This window comes from Carettochelys insculpta, chromosome 4, assembly GCF_033958435.1.
Source record: "Carettochelys insculpta isolate YL-2023 chromosome 4, ASM3395843v1, whole genome shotgun sequence".
Classification (NCBI taxonomy): Eukaryota; Metazoa; Chordata; order Testudines; family Carettochelyidae; genus Carettochelys; species Carettochelys insculpta.
In genome coordinates, this window is record NC_134140.1 from 3,411,891 (window position 1) to 3,428,500 (window position 16,610).

The 16,610-nt window shown below is 52.6% G+C and overlaps 1 protein-coding gene across 7 annotated transcripts in view; it reads left to right on the top strand.

Annotated features, from left to right (window-relative positions):
* Window positions 1-16,610, top strand: part of DYSF (dysferlin) — a 304,879-nt gene that overhangs the window by 38,863 nt on the left and 249,406 nt on the right. For all 7 annotated transcript variants that reach the window (XM_074992197.1, XM_074992191.1, XM_074992196.1 and 4 more), the window contains exon 4: window positions 10,226-10,331. In XM_074992197.1, coding sequence (XP_074848298.1) covers window positions 10,226-10,331 — 106 coding nt within the window. The remainder of the gene's footprint in view (window positions 1-10,225; window positions 10,332-16,610) is intronic.

Here is a 16,610-nt window from a genome sequence, read left to right on the forward strand (position 1 = left end):
ATCCCCAGGTCCTGTTCTGCAGAAGAGGTGCTTAGCCAGTCAGCACCCAACCTGTAGCAGCATTTGGCCTTCCTAAGTCCTTCCAGCTCCATCAAGCCCCGGTGAGGTGGGAAGGAGGTGGCAGCTGCTGGCAGTCCCCCAGAGTCTTGGGGAAGCAGCGGCTGCTGGCCCTGCCCCAGACACCGGGGAAGCCACAGCTGCCAGTCTCCCTGGGAACCCCAGAGAAGCTGCAGCCCTTGGTGCTACCCGAGAGCCTCGGAGAAGCGGCAGCTGCCAGTGCTCCCACCCCACATCCCTGAGGTGCAGCTGCTGGCGGAAAAGGTCAGCAGGAACGGCTCAAGTACAGGGCAATTCGTAAGTCGGGATGCCTTTTTGACATCCCAGATGCAGCGCCGTCCCGCCCCATAAGAGACAGATGGTCACCCTCCCTTTTGAAGAGCTGGGCCTTGCACCCTGGATCAGGGACAAGATGCAACAGGGGGAGGAGGTCACAAGTTCAGTAGAGATGATGATGATCTCTTAAAGTGGACGTTACTCTGACAATTTGACAAAAGCTGGGAGTGCTGGACCTGGAAGACACCAGGAAAACACTCAGTTTTGGAGAGAGTCATCTAACCCGCGGTTCCCAACTTTCCAGCATCACGCCCCCACTTTTGATTTTTGAGAAACCCTCACGCCCCCCAACCTGTTCTTTACCATGGTCCATCCCCCCTTTTACCAAAAAATTCAATTCGGAATTTCAAATAAACACAAAAACTTGATATAAAAATGTTATTTAAAATTAAAAATAAGCGCTAATAGTTTTCCTTGTGCCTTGTCGGTGCCTGGCGCAACCCCAGCTGCCTGAGCCCCGTGCCAGTCGCCAGAGCTGCCCGTGCCAGTTGCCTGCCCTCCCAAGCCCTGTGCTGGAGAGCCAGCTGCCTGCCCACCAGCTGCCCAGCCAAGCCATGGGCCAGTCACCCCCGCCTGAGCCCCACGTTGCCAGGGCCAGCCGCCCGCCCACCCACCAGCTGCCCAGCCAAGCTGTGGGCCAGCCACCCGCCTGCCAACCCAAACTGCTCGAGCCCTGCACTGCCTGCCCACCCACCAGCTCTTGGGGCCAGCTGCACCCCTGCCTGCTGGCTGCCTGAGCCTTGCGCTATCTGGGCCAGCTGCCCAAGCCCTGTGAACCCCAAGAGCAGCCCGCCCGAGCCCCTCCCCTCCCCTCAAGCCAGGCACCACCAGCCTCACACTCTTACCCCATCCCCCTCCCCGAGCCAGGCACCCCCAGCCCCCATCTCACTCCATCCTACTCCTCCTCCCCCTCCGCCCCCAAAACCGTGCTCACTCGCCTTTGCAGGAGGCAGCTAGCTCCACATGGGTCTTTGCCGGCTGCCTGCTTCTTATAGCGGCTGTTTCGGGTCACCCACGTAAAGTGGCGAGGGCTGAGAGCCAGAAACAAAGGCCAGCTCTCTTGGGTTGGGGGATTGATGGCGGGGGGCTGGGTTGCCTCATGTGCCCCCTGGAATTTCTTTACTTCCCCCCCCCGGGAGGGCATGCTCCCCAGCTTGGCAAACCATGATCTAAACTATTCAGCCGGCTGTAGCAGAGAAATTTGCTTTTTGCAAAACGGGCCGTTGGCCCAGGGCTGTTTGCGTTTGGACAGCGAGATCTGCTCCTGGCCAGCTGTTAGGAGCAGGTACTGTGTCCAAGACCAGCAGCCGAGCACTCCTTTTTAATTTAATGTTTGCGGGAGGATGTGGAGAGGTAAAGTCCTGTGCACGCGCTCACTAGTGGGGATGCTTGTGGTCTGAGGATGGTGCTTGTTACGTGGGTGGCAGTGGTTGCTTTAAAAGGTGCAGCTTTGTGGGTTTTGTCTTTGGTGTGGGAAAGGAACGGCTTGAGCTCTGCTGTTTCTCCTGTTCATACAGCAAGCGCTGGACTCTGCTCTCTTTTCCCAAGAGTAAAACCAACTTAACTCCATGCAATGGAGCTGCTGTGGACGTGCAGGGCTGTAACCTCCATCAGAAAGCGATTTTGTGTCTTCTGTCCCTCACAGGTGGGTTTTACACATCTCCCACTTGGCTTGTTTGCTGCTGTGGGAAGCCCACCTGCTGCCAGGTTTGCAATGTAAATCAGACAAGGAGAGCATCTGCCTGTCTCAGAAGTGGGTAGGTCATGCAAATTGGGGTATGTGTTTTTGTCTTTCTCTGTTTCTCAGTGGACATGTCACATGCTGAGACAGATATTCTTGGCCACCAAAGGAAGGGATTGTTAAGAGAGTGAATAGTTCGAGCGTTCAAGGTAGGAAGGAGTCCCCACATCCAGCTCCTTTTTCTGATCTCCTAAGTGTCGAGTAGCGATAGTGCTGTGGATTGTCCTAAGAGATTGGGCTGTAGGGCTGATTTTGCCCTCCGGTTGCTGGCAGGAGCGTGTAGGCAGGATCTGAGGTCAATGCGTGGGGGCGTGTTATTCACTGAAGTCTCCCTGACTCTGCACTGCCCCATGGCAATATTTGAAATTCCCTGTGTTGCTAAGTAAAAGTCTTCAAGAAATGATTAAAATCAGCTTCTCTTTGATGAATACCAGTGTGAGAACAGTGCCTCGGCTGTCCCACCAAGCCCTTCTTTGTGCTTTACAAACTTAGTTCACAAGCCTCAGGAGGAGAGTCATTGTTGTATTCCCCATTTCACTGATGGGGAAACTGAGGCCAGAGAGCAATACTCAAGTCTCCTGGGAAGTCAGAGCCTGGAATAGAACTTGGACTTCTTGACCTTCAGTCCTGTACTTTAACTACTGCTCAGTTCTCCTGCCCTATGGTTACCTACTCAAAGGCTGACAGATTCCGAGACCAGATGGGACCACTGTGATCATCTAGTCTAGAGCAAAGCTTTTAGAAAAACATCCCATCTTAATTTAAATGGTCAGTGATGGAGAAGCCACCACATCCCAGAGTAAATTGTTCTCATGGGTAATTATTCTTACTGTCAAAACATCATACCTTATTTCCAGTTTGAATTTGTCTAACTTCAACTTCTAGCCATTGGCTCATGTTAGATCTTCCTCTGCGGGGCTGATGAGCCCATTCCTAAACATTTGTTCCACATGTAGGTACCTACGGATGGTGATCGGGTCACTACTGAACTTCCTCTTTCGTTAAGCTAAATCGACTCAAGTAGTGAAGTTTCTATGAGGAGTATTTTCAATCTTTTAATCCTTCTTGTGGCTCTTCTCTGAGCCTTCTCCAATTTATCAATGTCCTTCTTGAATTGCGGGCACCTGAATGGGACTTAGTAGTTGCAGCCAGAACTTGATAGCCTGGGGCTACATTTTGGAAAAGGGGCATACACAAAACAAGCTAAAAGATGGAGAGAACCCATCTTAGCTACGGTTATCCCAGCTGATAATCATACAATCAGAAATTGCACCTTGGGGTCATTGTAGGAGCAACACTCAAGTACTGAGCTGCTGATTCATGAGGTCATCAGCAGAGCTTGGCAATTAAATCTTTTAGGTTGGATCACTGGCAGGTCTGAAAAATGGACAATAATTTTGGTTTAAGCTGAACTGAATTGGAGGAATTTCAGCAAATAGGAAGAGTTGGGTTGGTGAAATGCGTCATTCAGCCCAAACCATTTTGTCTCCTGGAATTAATAAGGGGGCAGATTCATGCATCTGGAGCTGGGGGTGTGGAGGCTTCCCTCTCTGGACTTCTAGCTTGTGCTTCAGGTGCTCCCTGAGGGTAAGAGACCCAGGTTTGAATCCTGACTCTGCAACAGGGATTTGATCTAGGTTTCCCCACTTCTGGTGAGAGCCTGGACCCACCAGGCAATGCTGAGGTTGGATGGCACTCTCTGTCCATTTTGGTGAAGGTGTTCCATTTTGTGTCAATGGACATTCATTGGGAGAGAGACTTTAGCATGGGTTTTCCCGCCCTGAGGTGAGCCCCCAAACCACCAGGCATTCTCTCCCTTTCAGGCCCAGTGACTAGTTTAGTGTTTTATACAAAGTAGCTTCATTTTACAAGGCAAATGAGCTACAGCGGTGAGGTGACGTGCTTTGTCAGACCTGTGCTTGTATCTACAGCAGGTTCGGTTGGAAGTTCTATCAGCATTAAGGGAAAGGGGCTGAAATTTAGAAACGCTTCTGTTAACAGCATCTAACAGAGCAAAGCACAAATGCCATATTGTTCGGTTAGTTTTTCCCAGTCAGTGCCTGCAGCCCATCTGAGCCCTCTGCAGCAGCAATGCAAGGTGCAGTGCCGGTGGGGAAAGCTGCTGCTGTTAGGAAATAGATCCCAGCCTGCAGTGTCCAAGTGGCTGTTAAATGGCGAAGGGAAAATATTGCAAAGATAACTAAAACTATAGCTTGTGTAAGATGAGAAGGCCGTATGCATGTGTCAGGGACTGTGGAAGGAGGGAGAACGTAGTTTATTCACCTTGGAATCTGGCCATAATGCGGAGGTTAAAGTGCTGCGAGCTAGTTAGTGACTGCAAGGGGTCCGAAAGCTTGTGTTCACATCTTCTTGGAAGCACAGGACTCCACGCAGCTCACCCTCTGACCAAATTCACTCGCTGCAGCCCAGCGCCCCCTGGGGCCGACCTCGCTCCCTGCAGCCCAGCGCCCCCTGGGGCCGACCTCGCTCCCTGCACAGCATAGCCAGGGCCGACCTTGCTCCCTGTACAGCGCCCCCTAGGGCTGACCTTGCTCCCTGCAGCTCAGCGTCACCTGGGGCCGACCTTGCTCCCTGCACATCGCCCCCTAGGGCTGACCTCGCTCCCTGCACATCGCCCCCTAGGGCTGACCTCGCTCCCTACAGCACAGCGCCCCCTGGGGTCGACCTTGCTCCCTGCACAGCACCCTCTTGGGCTGCACTCGCTCCCTGCAGCACAGCGCCCCCTAGGGCCAACCTAACTCCCTGCACAGCACCCCCAGGGCCGACCTCGCTCCCTGTACAGCGCCCCCTAGGGCCAACCTTGCTCCCTGCAGCGCAGCGCCCCCTGGGGCCGACCTCGCTCCCTGCAGCGCAGCGCCCCCTGGGGTCGACCTCACTCTCTGCAGCACAGCGCCCCCTGGGGCCGACCTCACTCTCTGCAGCACAGCGCCCCCTAGGGCTGCACTCGCTCCCTGCAGCACAACCATGGGGTGTTGAGGTCAGTGTTAATGCTGGGGGAAGAGCGCCCCCTGCTGAGTCACTAACATCATTATTTGCAGCCACTGGGTGTTCCTCAGCACCCTCCCATCCAGATATCAGTGAAACATTAGTTCCTCAGGCCTGGCGGTTGTAACCGAGCGGAGCACGGCTGGTGCAGAGAGGAAGCTGCAGTCTCCGGGGCCTTCTGCCCTGCCGTTCTTGTTTCCCTGGGTGGTAGGAACCTGTGTCAAAGACCAGAGTTTGTCACATGAACAGGAGAGGTATCAGGTGTGTGGGCACTCATCTTTTAGAAGTAAAGGGCCAGATCCCCAACTGGCGTAAACCAGCCATAGCACCATCGACATCAGTGGGCCAGATCTCCAGCTGGTGTAAATGAACCTTGCTCCTTTGTTACCCATGCCAGGGACTGAGCCCCGGCTGTTTAAACGTGGACAGGGCAAACATGGTCCTGTCATGTCACTAACAGCCCCCCACCTCCAGGGCAGCTACATTGGTGCAGCGATTGGAGCGCTGAATAAACCATGGCTCCACCGTGGGATTTGGCAGGCGATTTGTGTTTAATCAAACCTAAAAATAGAGAAAATAGTAACGCTCGGGCTGCTGGCTGCAGCAAGCTGCCGGCGCCATCCCCACCCCACTGGAGTGATAAATGTTTCATCAAACGGATGCATTCTACCTCATATTGCTGGCTTGGCTGGGCACCTCTCTTCCCCCCATTGTCTCCTCTCAGTGACTGATACCTATGCCCAGGAATTTTCGTCTCGGTGTGTTGGTTTTCAGTGCAGTGTCCTGTTTCATCCCATGGCACGGTGAATGACTGGAGAGTGGAGCGCTCGGCTAGTCCATCTGGCAGGGCTGTGGGTCAGAGTGCCCAATGGGGTGGTCCAAGGGGCTATCCAAAACAAGAGGCGTATGGGAGGATTTGTAGTTGGGAGGGAAGCAAATCTGAGGGGATGTAGAAAGATCACAAACCGGGGACCAGGTGCCCAGTGGGAGTGGCAGGCCAGGGCCTGGTCTGGCTGTTTGTACCAAGGTAGCATTTCCCAGCGGTTACCATCTGCCCAAAGGGCCCTGAGCTGCAGCTCAGCTTTGGTCAGCCCCTGGTCCTCAGTGGCTGTAATCTGCTCCTCTCTGGCCTCGCCACCAGCTGTGTTGCTCCTTTGAGCCCATTCAGAACCATCCTAGCTTGTTTCTCCAACCCCATCAACCCTTGTCTTCATGCTCCTTCTCTCTGCTCGGTCCCATCCTTCTCTGCCTCAGATGCCTTTAGTACCCGTCTTCTCTGTGCTCCACCCTGTCTCTTTGACCCTTCCGCCCCGCCATCTGGCTGGCAGTAACAGTGCCTCTGTCACTACTTTCTCCACTTCTCCCGAGCTCTCTTGCACCACCCCCTGCATGGGGAAAATTCCCCCGCACTATTCATAAGGTCGCCAGCTTGCCCTTGTCCAGATCTCTCCTGTACTCTGGTGCGACAGATCCCCACCTGTCTGGCCCGGGGTGACTGGGGGCTTCTGCCCTTCTGCTCAATTCTGTTGCCTTGTGCTGGTAGCCCTGCTCTGCTCCGCTCATCAGTTAGGTCCACTGTGGGTTGCCAGCTGTCTGGTGGAGGGGCTATTGTTTTTGTGCCTGGCATGATATGGGACCCCATCCCTTGACTGGGGTTTCTAGGTATTACCACGTGTAAGAGTGTGACAGGGAGGCCAGGCAAGGCAGAGGTTAAACAGAGCCCGTTGGCCCAATCAGCTCCACCCTGGTTCACCTGTGGCCAGTGTCAGGCCTGGAGGGGTATAAAAGGAAGGAAGCCAGCCCAGTCTGGAGCTGATTAGCCAAGAGGCAGGGGCTGGCTCTGAGGCAGCAGGCCCCAAGCCAGAGCTGCCACTCAGTCGGCTGCCGAAGGGCACAGCCCAGGACCCTCCCCCAGGCACTGAGGGGAGTGGGGAGCACCCCCCAGGGAACCCTTCTCCTGCCAAAGGGGGAGCTAGATTCTTGGGGCCACACCCCAAACTTAACCCATAGACTCTCAGGTGGGGCTGAAGACCCACCTAACAGGCCTTGGCCAGGGAGCCTAGCCACTAGGCCACCCGGTCCCAGGTGCGAACCGCTCACATTACAGCATAAACCAATACCGGTGTTAACTCCCATGGCTCAGTCAATAACGCCAATAAACAAAAGCAACAGCTCTGCTAACCCGAAGCCTTGGAAAACTATCGGTCAGGCCCCAACAATTCATGGGAGTGAGAATCGAAAGCTAGGTTCTTTGGAGTCGCCTTTTGGGGTTTGTGATTAGCAGCCAGGTGGGCTAGAATCTTGCACTTGGCTCCCATGGCAGGGAAGCTCCTGGCCTCATTCCGTCGCTCCAGGAGCTGATCTTTGAGAGAGACACCCCAAGGAGGGTGAGATTTGCAGGGTTATCACCAGCCGCTCCCATGGAACGTTAATAATCAGTAAGAGCGTCACACGCCCAGTGGTTTTCATGGAACTTAGGCGAGCGGGGAAATAGGAGGGGCTGACATCGGAGGACACAGTGGCCAAGTGCAGATGTAAGGAAGTGCTAGAAACACTTAGGGATTGTCTTCGTGGCGAGTTAATATGGGGCAAGTTCGGGTGTCAGTCTGCCGTGTACTAGGGAAGGAACAATCAGTTTCATGCTTACAGAATGGTGAGAGACTGTCTAGGAATGACGACAGCAGAAAGGGATCTAGGGGTCATAGTGGCCCACAAGCTAAATATGAGTCAACAGTGAGATGCTGTTGCAAAAAAAAAGCAAACCTGATTCTGGGATGGATTAGCAGGTGTGTTGTGAACAAGACACGAGGAGTCATTCTTCAGCTCTACTCTGCGCTGGTTAGGCCTCAGCTGGAGTATTGTGTCCAGTTCTGGGCACCGTAGTTCAAGAAAGATGTGGAGAAATTAGAGAGGGTCCAGAAAAGAGCAACAAGAATGATCAAAGGTCTAGAGAACATGACCTATGAAGAGAGGCTGAAAGAATTGGGCTTGTTTAGTTTGGAAAAGAGAAGACTGAGTGGGGGACATGATAGCGGCTTTCAGGTATCTCTAAGGGTGTCATAAGGAGGAGGGAGAAAACTTGGTGACGTCTTGGTGGGAGACCATCTTTGGTGTCTTCAGCCTGCTGTGGTTTCCGAGGGGGGTACCCATAGCTGTTCCTCTAGTGTATCTGGTGCACCACCACGACAGGGGCTCTAGTAACTGTACGTAATAGAGCAAGCTGCTGTTCTGCATCTGCCCCCATCATGGCAGCTCAGGCCATGCATTATGTGTTCTGATGTTTTTGCAACACCACCAAGATTAAGAGTTGTGAAGCTTCCTGTGTCCTCTCTTCCTCCAGCAAGCCACAGCAATTATACTCACTAATCACATTGGTTGGATTCCAGTGATCACCACAAGGGGGTGAACCATTATATTTAATATGCCTTGTTGCAGAAGGTGACCGCCCTAGAAGTGTTTCCCACCAGGAGTGATGTCCTGCATTTGCAATGGTTTTTAATACATGTCTGATTTCTGCATTATGATGTTGCTATCATGCATTATCATGTCACACTTCAATACGTATTTAAGGGGCTGGCGCACATGACCTATGAGGAGAGGCTGAGGGATATGGGCTTGTTTAGTTTACAGAAGAGAAGACTTAGGGGTGATTTAGTAGCAGCCTTCAACTTCCTAAGGGGGAGCTCTAAAGACGAGGGTGAGAAACTGTTCTCAGTGGTGTCAGATGGCAGAACAAGCAGTAATGGTCTGAAATTAAAAAGAGAGAGGAGTAGGTTGGATATTAGGAAAAACTACTTCACCAGGCGGGCGGTGAAGCACTGGAACGCGTTGCCTGGAGAGGTGGTGGATTCTCCATCCCTCGAGGTTTTTATGTCCTGGCTGGACAAGGTCCTGGCTGGGATGACTTAGTTGGGGCTGATCCTTCTTGAAGCAGGGGGCTGCACTAGATGACCTCCTGAGGTCCCTTCCAACCCTGTGATTCTGTGATTTGTTCTGTCTGTGCAATATATAGTAAATGTGAATGTACCAGGCATTACATTGTGATACGATTGTGGGTTCAACCTCCTGTAGTTTACAGTCCATCCAGGGCAGGTACATAGTATTCAAAACGTGCTGGCTATCTCTCCATTGGGAGACAAACATCAACCAGAGTCTGGCTCCCTGAGCTGTTGAAGAAACAAGCCAAACCCCGAAAGTCATGGTCTATACCTGGCCTTACTGTATCAAGGGCAGATGAACTATAGGCATAGGCTCCAAGCGGAATGTTGTTGCCACCACATTAAGGAACAGCCGTCTAGTGGTCTGATTGCAGGGCAGGGAGCCAGGAGCGGGGAAACTGCCAGTTCATTTTCCCAGCCCCTCACCGTGCCTCAGTTTCCCCTTCTATACAGTGGTCTCTCTCACTGGGTTGTTGGGGGATCTGTGTAGCTCAGGTGGTGATACCGCCCCCATCACCAAGGCACCTCGCAGTCATTCATGGATTGACCCTCACTCCCCATGAGACAGGGCAGTGCAGATGGGGAAACTAAGGCACATAGCAGCTACATGGGTCACCCAGTAGTAGGTCATAGGGGAGGAAAGAATTCAGCTTAGGTCTTCTGAATCCCAGACTAGCACCTTAACGATTGGGTCTTCTAGCCAATAGAGCTGGGTGAGATAATCTCCCTTATTCTCTTTTGCCCAGAAGTGTTCTAGCTTACCATGTGCCATACTGTGTATATATAAACCACCGCTCCTGTCTGCCCTGCAGAGCTCCAGCGCTTTACAGGTGCTGTGGCACTGGGGGACCGGGAGGTGTTTCACTTTCACCATGGGGTGCTCTTGATTACCCCAAAGTTTGTGTCCCTGAGATCTCTGTCTAACATAGATGCCCCATGTGCTGTCTCAGGGTTCAGCGCTGTGTCCGGAAGGCGTTTCCCCCCGATTTACAAGTTTGAAATTCCACCTGCATTTTCTACCTGCTCCCGTCGGCTTCCTGCAACGCGATCCAGTTCCCCTCAAGCCTGGCACCCTGGTGCTAACCCGACGCATTTAGTGTCTCTCTTCTTCCACCACTAACATTTGGTTCCTCGGCTTCTTTTATAGGTTTCTGGGGGAAGCCCGCGTGCCCCTGCGGGATGTGCTGGCCTCTCCCAGTCTGGCCGCCAGCTTTAACGTTCCCCTGCTGGACACCAAGAGGCAGAGCACGGGGGTAAGTCCCTTTCTACGTCTGGGGTCTTGGGGGCCATGATGTTTCCTTGGGAGAGGACGGTTGGGCACGGCTGGAGAGACGTGATATGATACACAGAAGAGTTGTTGAGCGGGATTGCGGACTCACAGACCGATGCCTGCTGCATCCCATGATTCCTGGAAGAATCCCTTCAGTGTGTCACGCTCCTTGCGGGTCACATGTTCCCTGGGGTTAGGCTGTAAGCTCCTCCGCCCTCTGGGACTGACTCCAGCAGACTCCAAGAAGAGCCCCTTCTTGGGCGTGACACCCGGTCTCAAGGACCACGACTACTCTCTTGGGAAGAACTCCTTCAGTGTGTCAGCCTCCTTGCGGGTCACTCATTCCCGGGGGTTGGGCCCTCGGACGCTCTGCCTTCTGGGAACGACTCCAATGAACTCCCAGGAGTAACTCCTCCTCGGATGTGACACCCCGTTTCGAGGACCATGACCACACTCTCTGGCACACTGAAGGGATTCTTCCAGGAATCAAGGCATGATACACATCCTCTCCCACCCTCTGGAGCTCCAATGTCCTGGAACTTCCATGGTATTGCTAGACACAAGGGAGGAGGTGGTGTCGTCAGTCCTGGGAGGGGTGGGGATTCAGATCTCGAGGAAGCGCATGCACAGCAGAACCAGCAGCGGGGTCAGTCTTTGAGGGCTGTCCTGAGAGCTTATCACAACCAGGTCAAACTGCCTGTCTCAGTAAAACCAAACCCAAGGCTGGGATGGGTCCATCTGCTCCCCTGTTGCCCAGGCAGCCTGGAACAGATTGAAAGCATGAGCGGAAAGAGCCTGGAAACCTTACGCTGACACTGAATTTGGGGTGGAGAGGTGTTAGGACTCTAGGAGGTGCTCACTGGGGCACAGAAGAAGCTGGAAAAGACTATGGAGGGGGCATGCAGAGCTGCCCCTGATTTCAGGGTCTGGGCCTGAAGGCCTGGCAGGCCTCATGGTCAGGATTCTGGGTTTCCTCCAGGATGTGTGATGTGATTTCTGAAGCCCCGGATTGCAGGTGCCAGCTCTGTGATTGCAGTGAACCCCAGAATAGCCAGCTTGCCCTCATGGCTGGTGAATCAGGATGTTCTCAGAGGGCTCTGTGGGCCCTGGAGAACCTGCCTCTCTTGGTTCAGTCCAGCAGAGTTTAGTGTAAACCCCAGCAGGTGGGCTCAAACCTGGGATCTCTGGAGCTTTGTGCAGGAGCCTCGGAAGTGTGAGCTATAAGCCAGCACCCTCTCAGCTAAAGCTGTAGACGAGACTCAGTCTTTCTCCTGGTCAGTGCTCTAAGTGTCACCGCATGCGAGAGTGAACCACGCCCTGGAGGTATGTGGGTAATATTAGCAGCTGTGAAGGAGTTGGGGGGGGTGGCTCTCCCAGGATAAATCGAGAGGAGGACCACTGGTGTTAGGGTTTGGCAGTGGTGTTTTTGAGATCCGGATCTAGCTCCCAATGGCTGACCCTCTGCCACCTCAGATGCCCATGAGAAATGAGTGTCAGGCACTTGTAACCCTTCTGCCAGGTGCTCTCAGCAGCAGCGAGGGCCGGGCTAGCTGCCTGGGCCTTCCTCTTGGCACCACACAACAGAACCAGCTCAAGCCTCCAGCCTGTGCATCTGAAAAAATTTACTACCCCCCATCCCCTCCACCACTGGTGCTTCTACAGGGCAGCATTTCCCCTCTCACAAGCACCACATCTGTATAGGATAAAGGGGAACTTCTGATAAAAGGGAACCAAGTGTTATCTGGGCAGACACCACAACCGCATCCAAAGCCCTGCAATCATGAACAAAACACGTGCTGGGCTGTGTCCTTCCTCTCAGTTCAAGCCACTCTCCTCTCTCCACTGTGCCCTGCTCATGGTCGCTGGTGGCGGCTAACGAAGTCCCAGAATTCAGAGGTGCGCGCGCGACTTTGCCTCCCGTCCCAGGGCGGGCACGGCATTGAGCGATGCTACATCTGCCTCTGCTGTTGTGATTGGCTCGCGGATGCAGCTATAGACTCTGCATTTCTGCCTGTGGCTGCCGCCCGGTTGTCACTCTCTGTAGCCGTCGTTGCTTTCTCCGCTGCCACTCGCCTCTCTCCTGCTATGTCTGTGATACCACCTCTTGAGTTCCCACCACGGCACTCAGCTTGTAAAGCTTCTGCCTTCAGGTTTAGATCCAGGTGGGAATCTGGTCTCCATTCCAGGATACACCAGGGCAGAGCACTTCTCTTTGGGCTCACTCTCGGATGTGCTGAGGAGGAGTGGGTTATACCAGGGGCCCACTGCATGTGTTGGGCAATGGTTTCTGTCCAGCACCTGTTTCATGGCCCAGGTCACGTGTCATGGTCCATCCCATAAGGGCACCTGCCAGCTAGTAAGAGACTTGTATGTACTGTCTTTACGTGCCCTGGCACCATTCAGGTTTAATCATGTAGACAGCTGGACCCCCAGTTTTTCCACCACCAGCTAAGGATTGCTGACCATCTGTTAGCCAGCACCAACCAAATTTCACCACAGAACTCTCTTCTTTGGCTGGAGCTCCGGCAAAAGCACCTTAGCATCTTATCGGTGCTTGTTATGGCTTGATTTCTTGTGGGCTGCAGCCACAACTAAGCCAAAAGCGTCCCATTGCTTTTCTCCTTGTCGAAAGACAATCCTGCTGGTGCATCTCACAGTGATTTCCCTTATTTGATACCACGAAGTCAAGTCTATGGGTAATCTTGGATGTGACCCAAATGTGATCCCCATAGCATTGTTGTTTATGGCATCATAGGCTGCACCAAAAAGGCAACACGCTGGGCCCAGGTTGCCCTCTGCTTAGGACATAAAGTCCCTGGCATGTCCAGCAGTGTTCAGTTACACTACTCGGGCTGAGGGTCATTTTGCCAAGTGATAAGGCTTTTCAGTTTACCTGCTTTCAGAAGGTGACTCTCCAAGTCCTGTTCCCAGTCAGTGTGTATCTGAGTTAGGAATTCATACACTAAAAAATATTTCTCCCATAACACCTGAGCGACGGAGGTGGTCCTCTGGTCATGTGTGTGCTGTGCCTGCAAGTACTATGTAAATTGATGAGTCTCTACTAAGATGTTCCTAGCTTCCTTTCTGTCCATGTCTAAAGGCGAACAATCAGTGCATACCCGCTCCAGAGGTTTGCTGCTGCTGATATGCTTCAGATGCGCAGCTCTGGTGAGCAGAGTTTTCCTTTGAACATCATCATCATCATCAGGAGTCCTAGGCCCTCGGGAATCACTGGGCCCTGGGGCAGTTGCCCTCTTCTCTTTTGTCCTGAGCAGCAGGCCTGGCTCCCGCTGACTTGCTAGGCAGAGGAGGTATGTTCATGTAAACCTGGTCCGGTCCTGCAAGTCTCATCCCTGCACTCATTCAGACCTTCTTTACACATGGGTGTGAGATGCCTGCACAGGGGGCAGCTGGGGACAAGCAGGGCTGGCTCTGCCTTAACCAGTTCACCAGGCTCCTGCTGGACATTCCTGGATCCGGTTCAAGCCTTTCCGCATGGTCCCCTTCCCGTTCAGACAAACTGCTTTCTAAATAAAGCACTTCCCTTCTCCTCCCAGGGACGTGGGTTCTGTGCATCCGTAAGGCTGGGCGGTCTGCAGGAAGAGCCTGGCTCCTTTTACAGATAGAGTCCCAGTGCAGCTGCTAAGGGCCGTGGTAGCTCTGGGACCTGGACAGGCAAGTGCCTTTCCCGTAAGCCGGACACCAGAGAGCTGTCCCAGTTTCGCAGCAGGGGAATTGCTGTTCTGGGCCTGCCCTTCAGCCTCATTCATCACATCTTGAGCTGTTTCTTCCTCCACTTTGGTCTCACCACGGCCCAGCTAATAAATCCTTCCGTTGTTACAGACAGGTCCGAGAATGGAACCTGGGCTCAGTTCCTCTTGGGGTTGGGCCAAGTCAGAACCCCAACCCCAGTGTGGGTCAGATTTGGATCCACGAGGGGCCTATTCTATAGTTCAAAAACAACTAAGAGCAGAGGTCAGTGCCAGAGGTGGAAAAGTACCCCCCCCCATGTTACTTGAGTAAAAGTACACATCTTCTGGATACTTGAGTACAATTAAGATGTTTGTAGTTGGACTCGAGTTGTTTTCCAGAAAGACACCTTGACTTTTACTAAATTACATTCCCCCCCAGAGTAGTTGTACGTTTACTCAAGTAACATTTTTTGAGTACTTCCCCCATCTCTGCTCAGTGCAAGGCTGCAGGGTCCTTTCATACTGGGAGAACGCAGGACAATTTCTCATAGTGTTGATCCTGAGCCCTACCCCTGGCCTGCCGGGGCCCCAGACTCTCATGCCAGCCTACTCCAGCTGTGACCACCACCCACATAGAGCATTTTGACTGGGCGCCTGGTAGCACAAGGCCAGAGGTCACTTTGATTTCAGCTTTGTTAAGTCACAATCCCACTAGTTCTTCAGTCCTCAGTTGATGCTCCAAGGGAAGCAGGGTTGGAAGAAGTGAATTTCAACCCTTCAAAGTCCAACAAAGGAGGCCTGTTTTCCTCCACTCTAAGCACAAAAGCATTCACTTAGCACTTAAACGAGTAAGTGACTGGTGTGCCTATCTCCTGGGATGTGAGAGAGTCCCTGTCCTATGGTGTTCTGATGGCGAGAACTGACCTCTTCTGATTGTGGTTCCCCCATGGCTCTGACTGTTCCTCTTCTGATTGTACATCCCGCCCCCGGCTTACTTGTGTCTTCTCTTTGGGGAGCTCTGGCTGATGTTTCTGTTCACAGGTAGCCTGAGTGTAAATAGTGCCATGGTCATATAAAGAGCAGCTCTCTGGTCTAGGAGCATTCTCCCATCCCTGGCCTCAGAAGTCCTTTTTATAAGGAACCCCTTTAAAATATATCTATATGTATATCCATAGATATCCGTATATATCAATATAGATCCCCAGTACGTACAATTTTCAGACACAATTTTTTTCTACCGTTGCAACATGCTTCTTCTGCTGTCTCCCAGCAAGTTGTACTGCCGGGTAGTGTTACTGGTATGTTTGGTGTTCTAGAACTTCTGAAAATATTGTCTGAACAATCGCTAAATATTACAGAGCCGCGGTTCTCACCCTGCCAGACCAGTGTTGCCTTTCAGGAGTCTGATGGGAACACGCAAGACCATAGTTTCACCTCACTTTCAAAACTACTTGCTTCCAAAATCAGACCTTAAAATACAAAAGCGTTGCAATACCCTATTACTGACAAGTCGCATCCCTTCTCCTGTTTACCATAACATTATAAATTATGTGAATTAGAATATAAATGTTGTACTGTATTGAAATTGGGGGGTGTAGACCGCAGAGCTGTAAGAACAAGTTATTGTGTAAAATGTGTTTGTAACAACTTTGAGAATGATTTTTTAAGTAGCCTGTTGCAAAACTAGGCAAATAGCTCGGTGAGTTGATGTACCCCCTGGAAGACCTCTGAGTACGCCAAGAGGTAGACGTACCCTGGCTGAGAACTACTGGCTTTACAACAGATATATTAGTATGTCTCTAGCTTTCAAAGTGAAACAATATGTTATTCCATACTGGATACCTTTCAGTACCTCCTGGTATTCAGTACAGTGTAGAATACCATCTGAGACCCTCTGCACACTGTACCCTTGGCATACTTCCAACCTGCCACCAGTCCGTGTGCCAGAGACCTACATTCTAATACCCACTCTGGACACAGGCTGTTCAGAGCTTGTAATGTGTAAGCCTCTATCAGGGGTAGGGCCCTGAAAGGCTTGGAAATCCTTACCCTGATGCTGCCTGCCTCCGTCCCCCACTGGAATCCCCCACGATGGGTGTATCTCTCCCAGAAAGGGACCTGACCTCCCGCTTAACCCCTGGGCCCGGCTGCCCTTCTGCACCCCAGAGATGTTCAGGCCCAGGCTACTTGGTGCCTGTTGGTTTCCTACTTGCTGCCTATGGGCCATCCCTTCCCCCCAGTCAGTCCTGGTCCACCTAGATCTCCCAGGCTGCGTCTACACGTGCACGCTACTTCGAAGTAGCGGCAGTAACTTCGAAATAGCGCCCGTCACGTCTACACGTGTTGGGCGCTATTTCGAAGTTGAAATCGACGTTAGGCGGCGAGACGTCGAAGTCGCTAACCCCATGAGGGGATGGGAATAGCGCCCTACTTCGACGTTCAACATCGAAGTAGGGACGTGTAGACGATCCGCGTCCCGCAACATCAAAATAGCGGGGTCCTCCATGGCGGCCATCAGCTGGGAGGTTGAGAGATGCTCTCTCTCCAGCCCTTGCGGGGCTCTGTGGTCA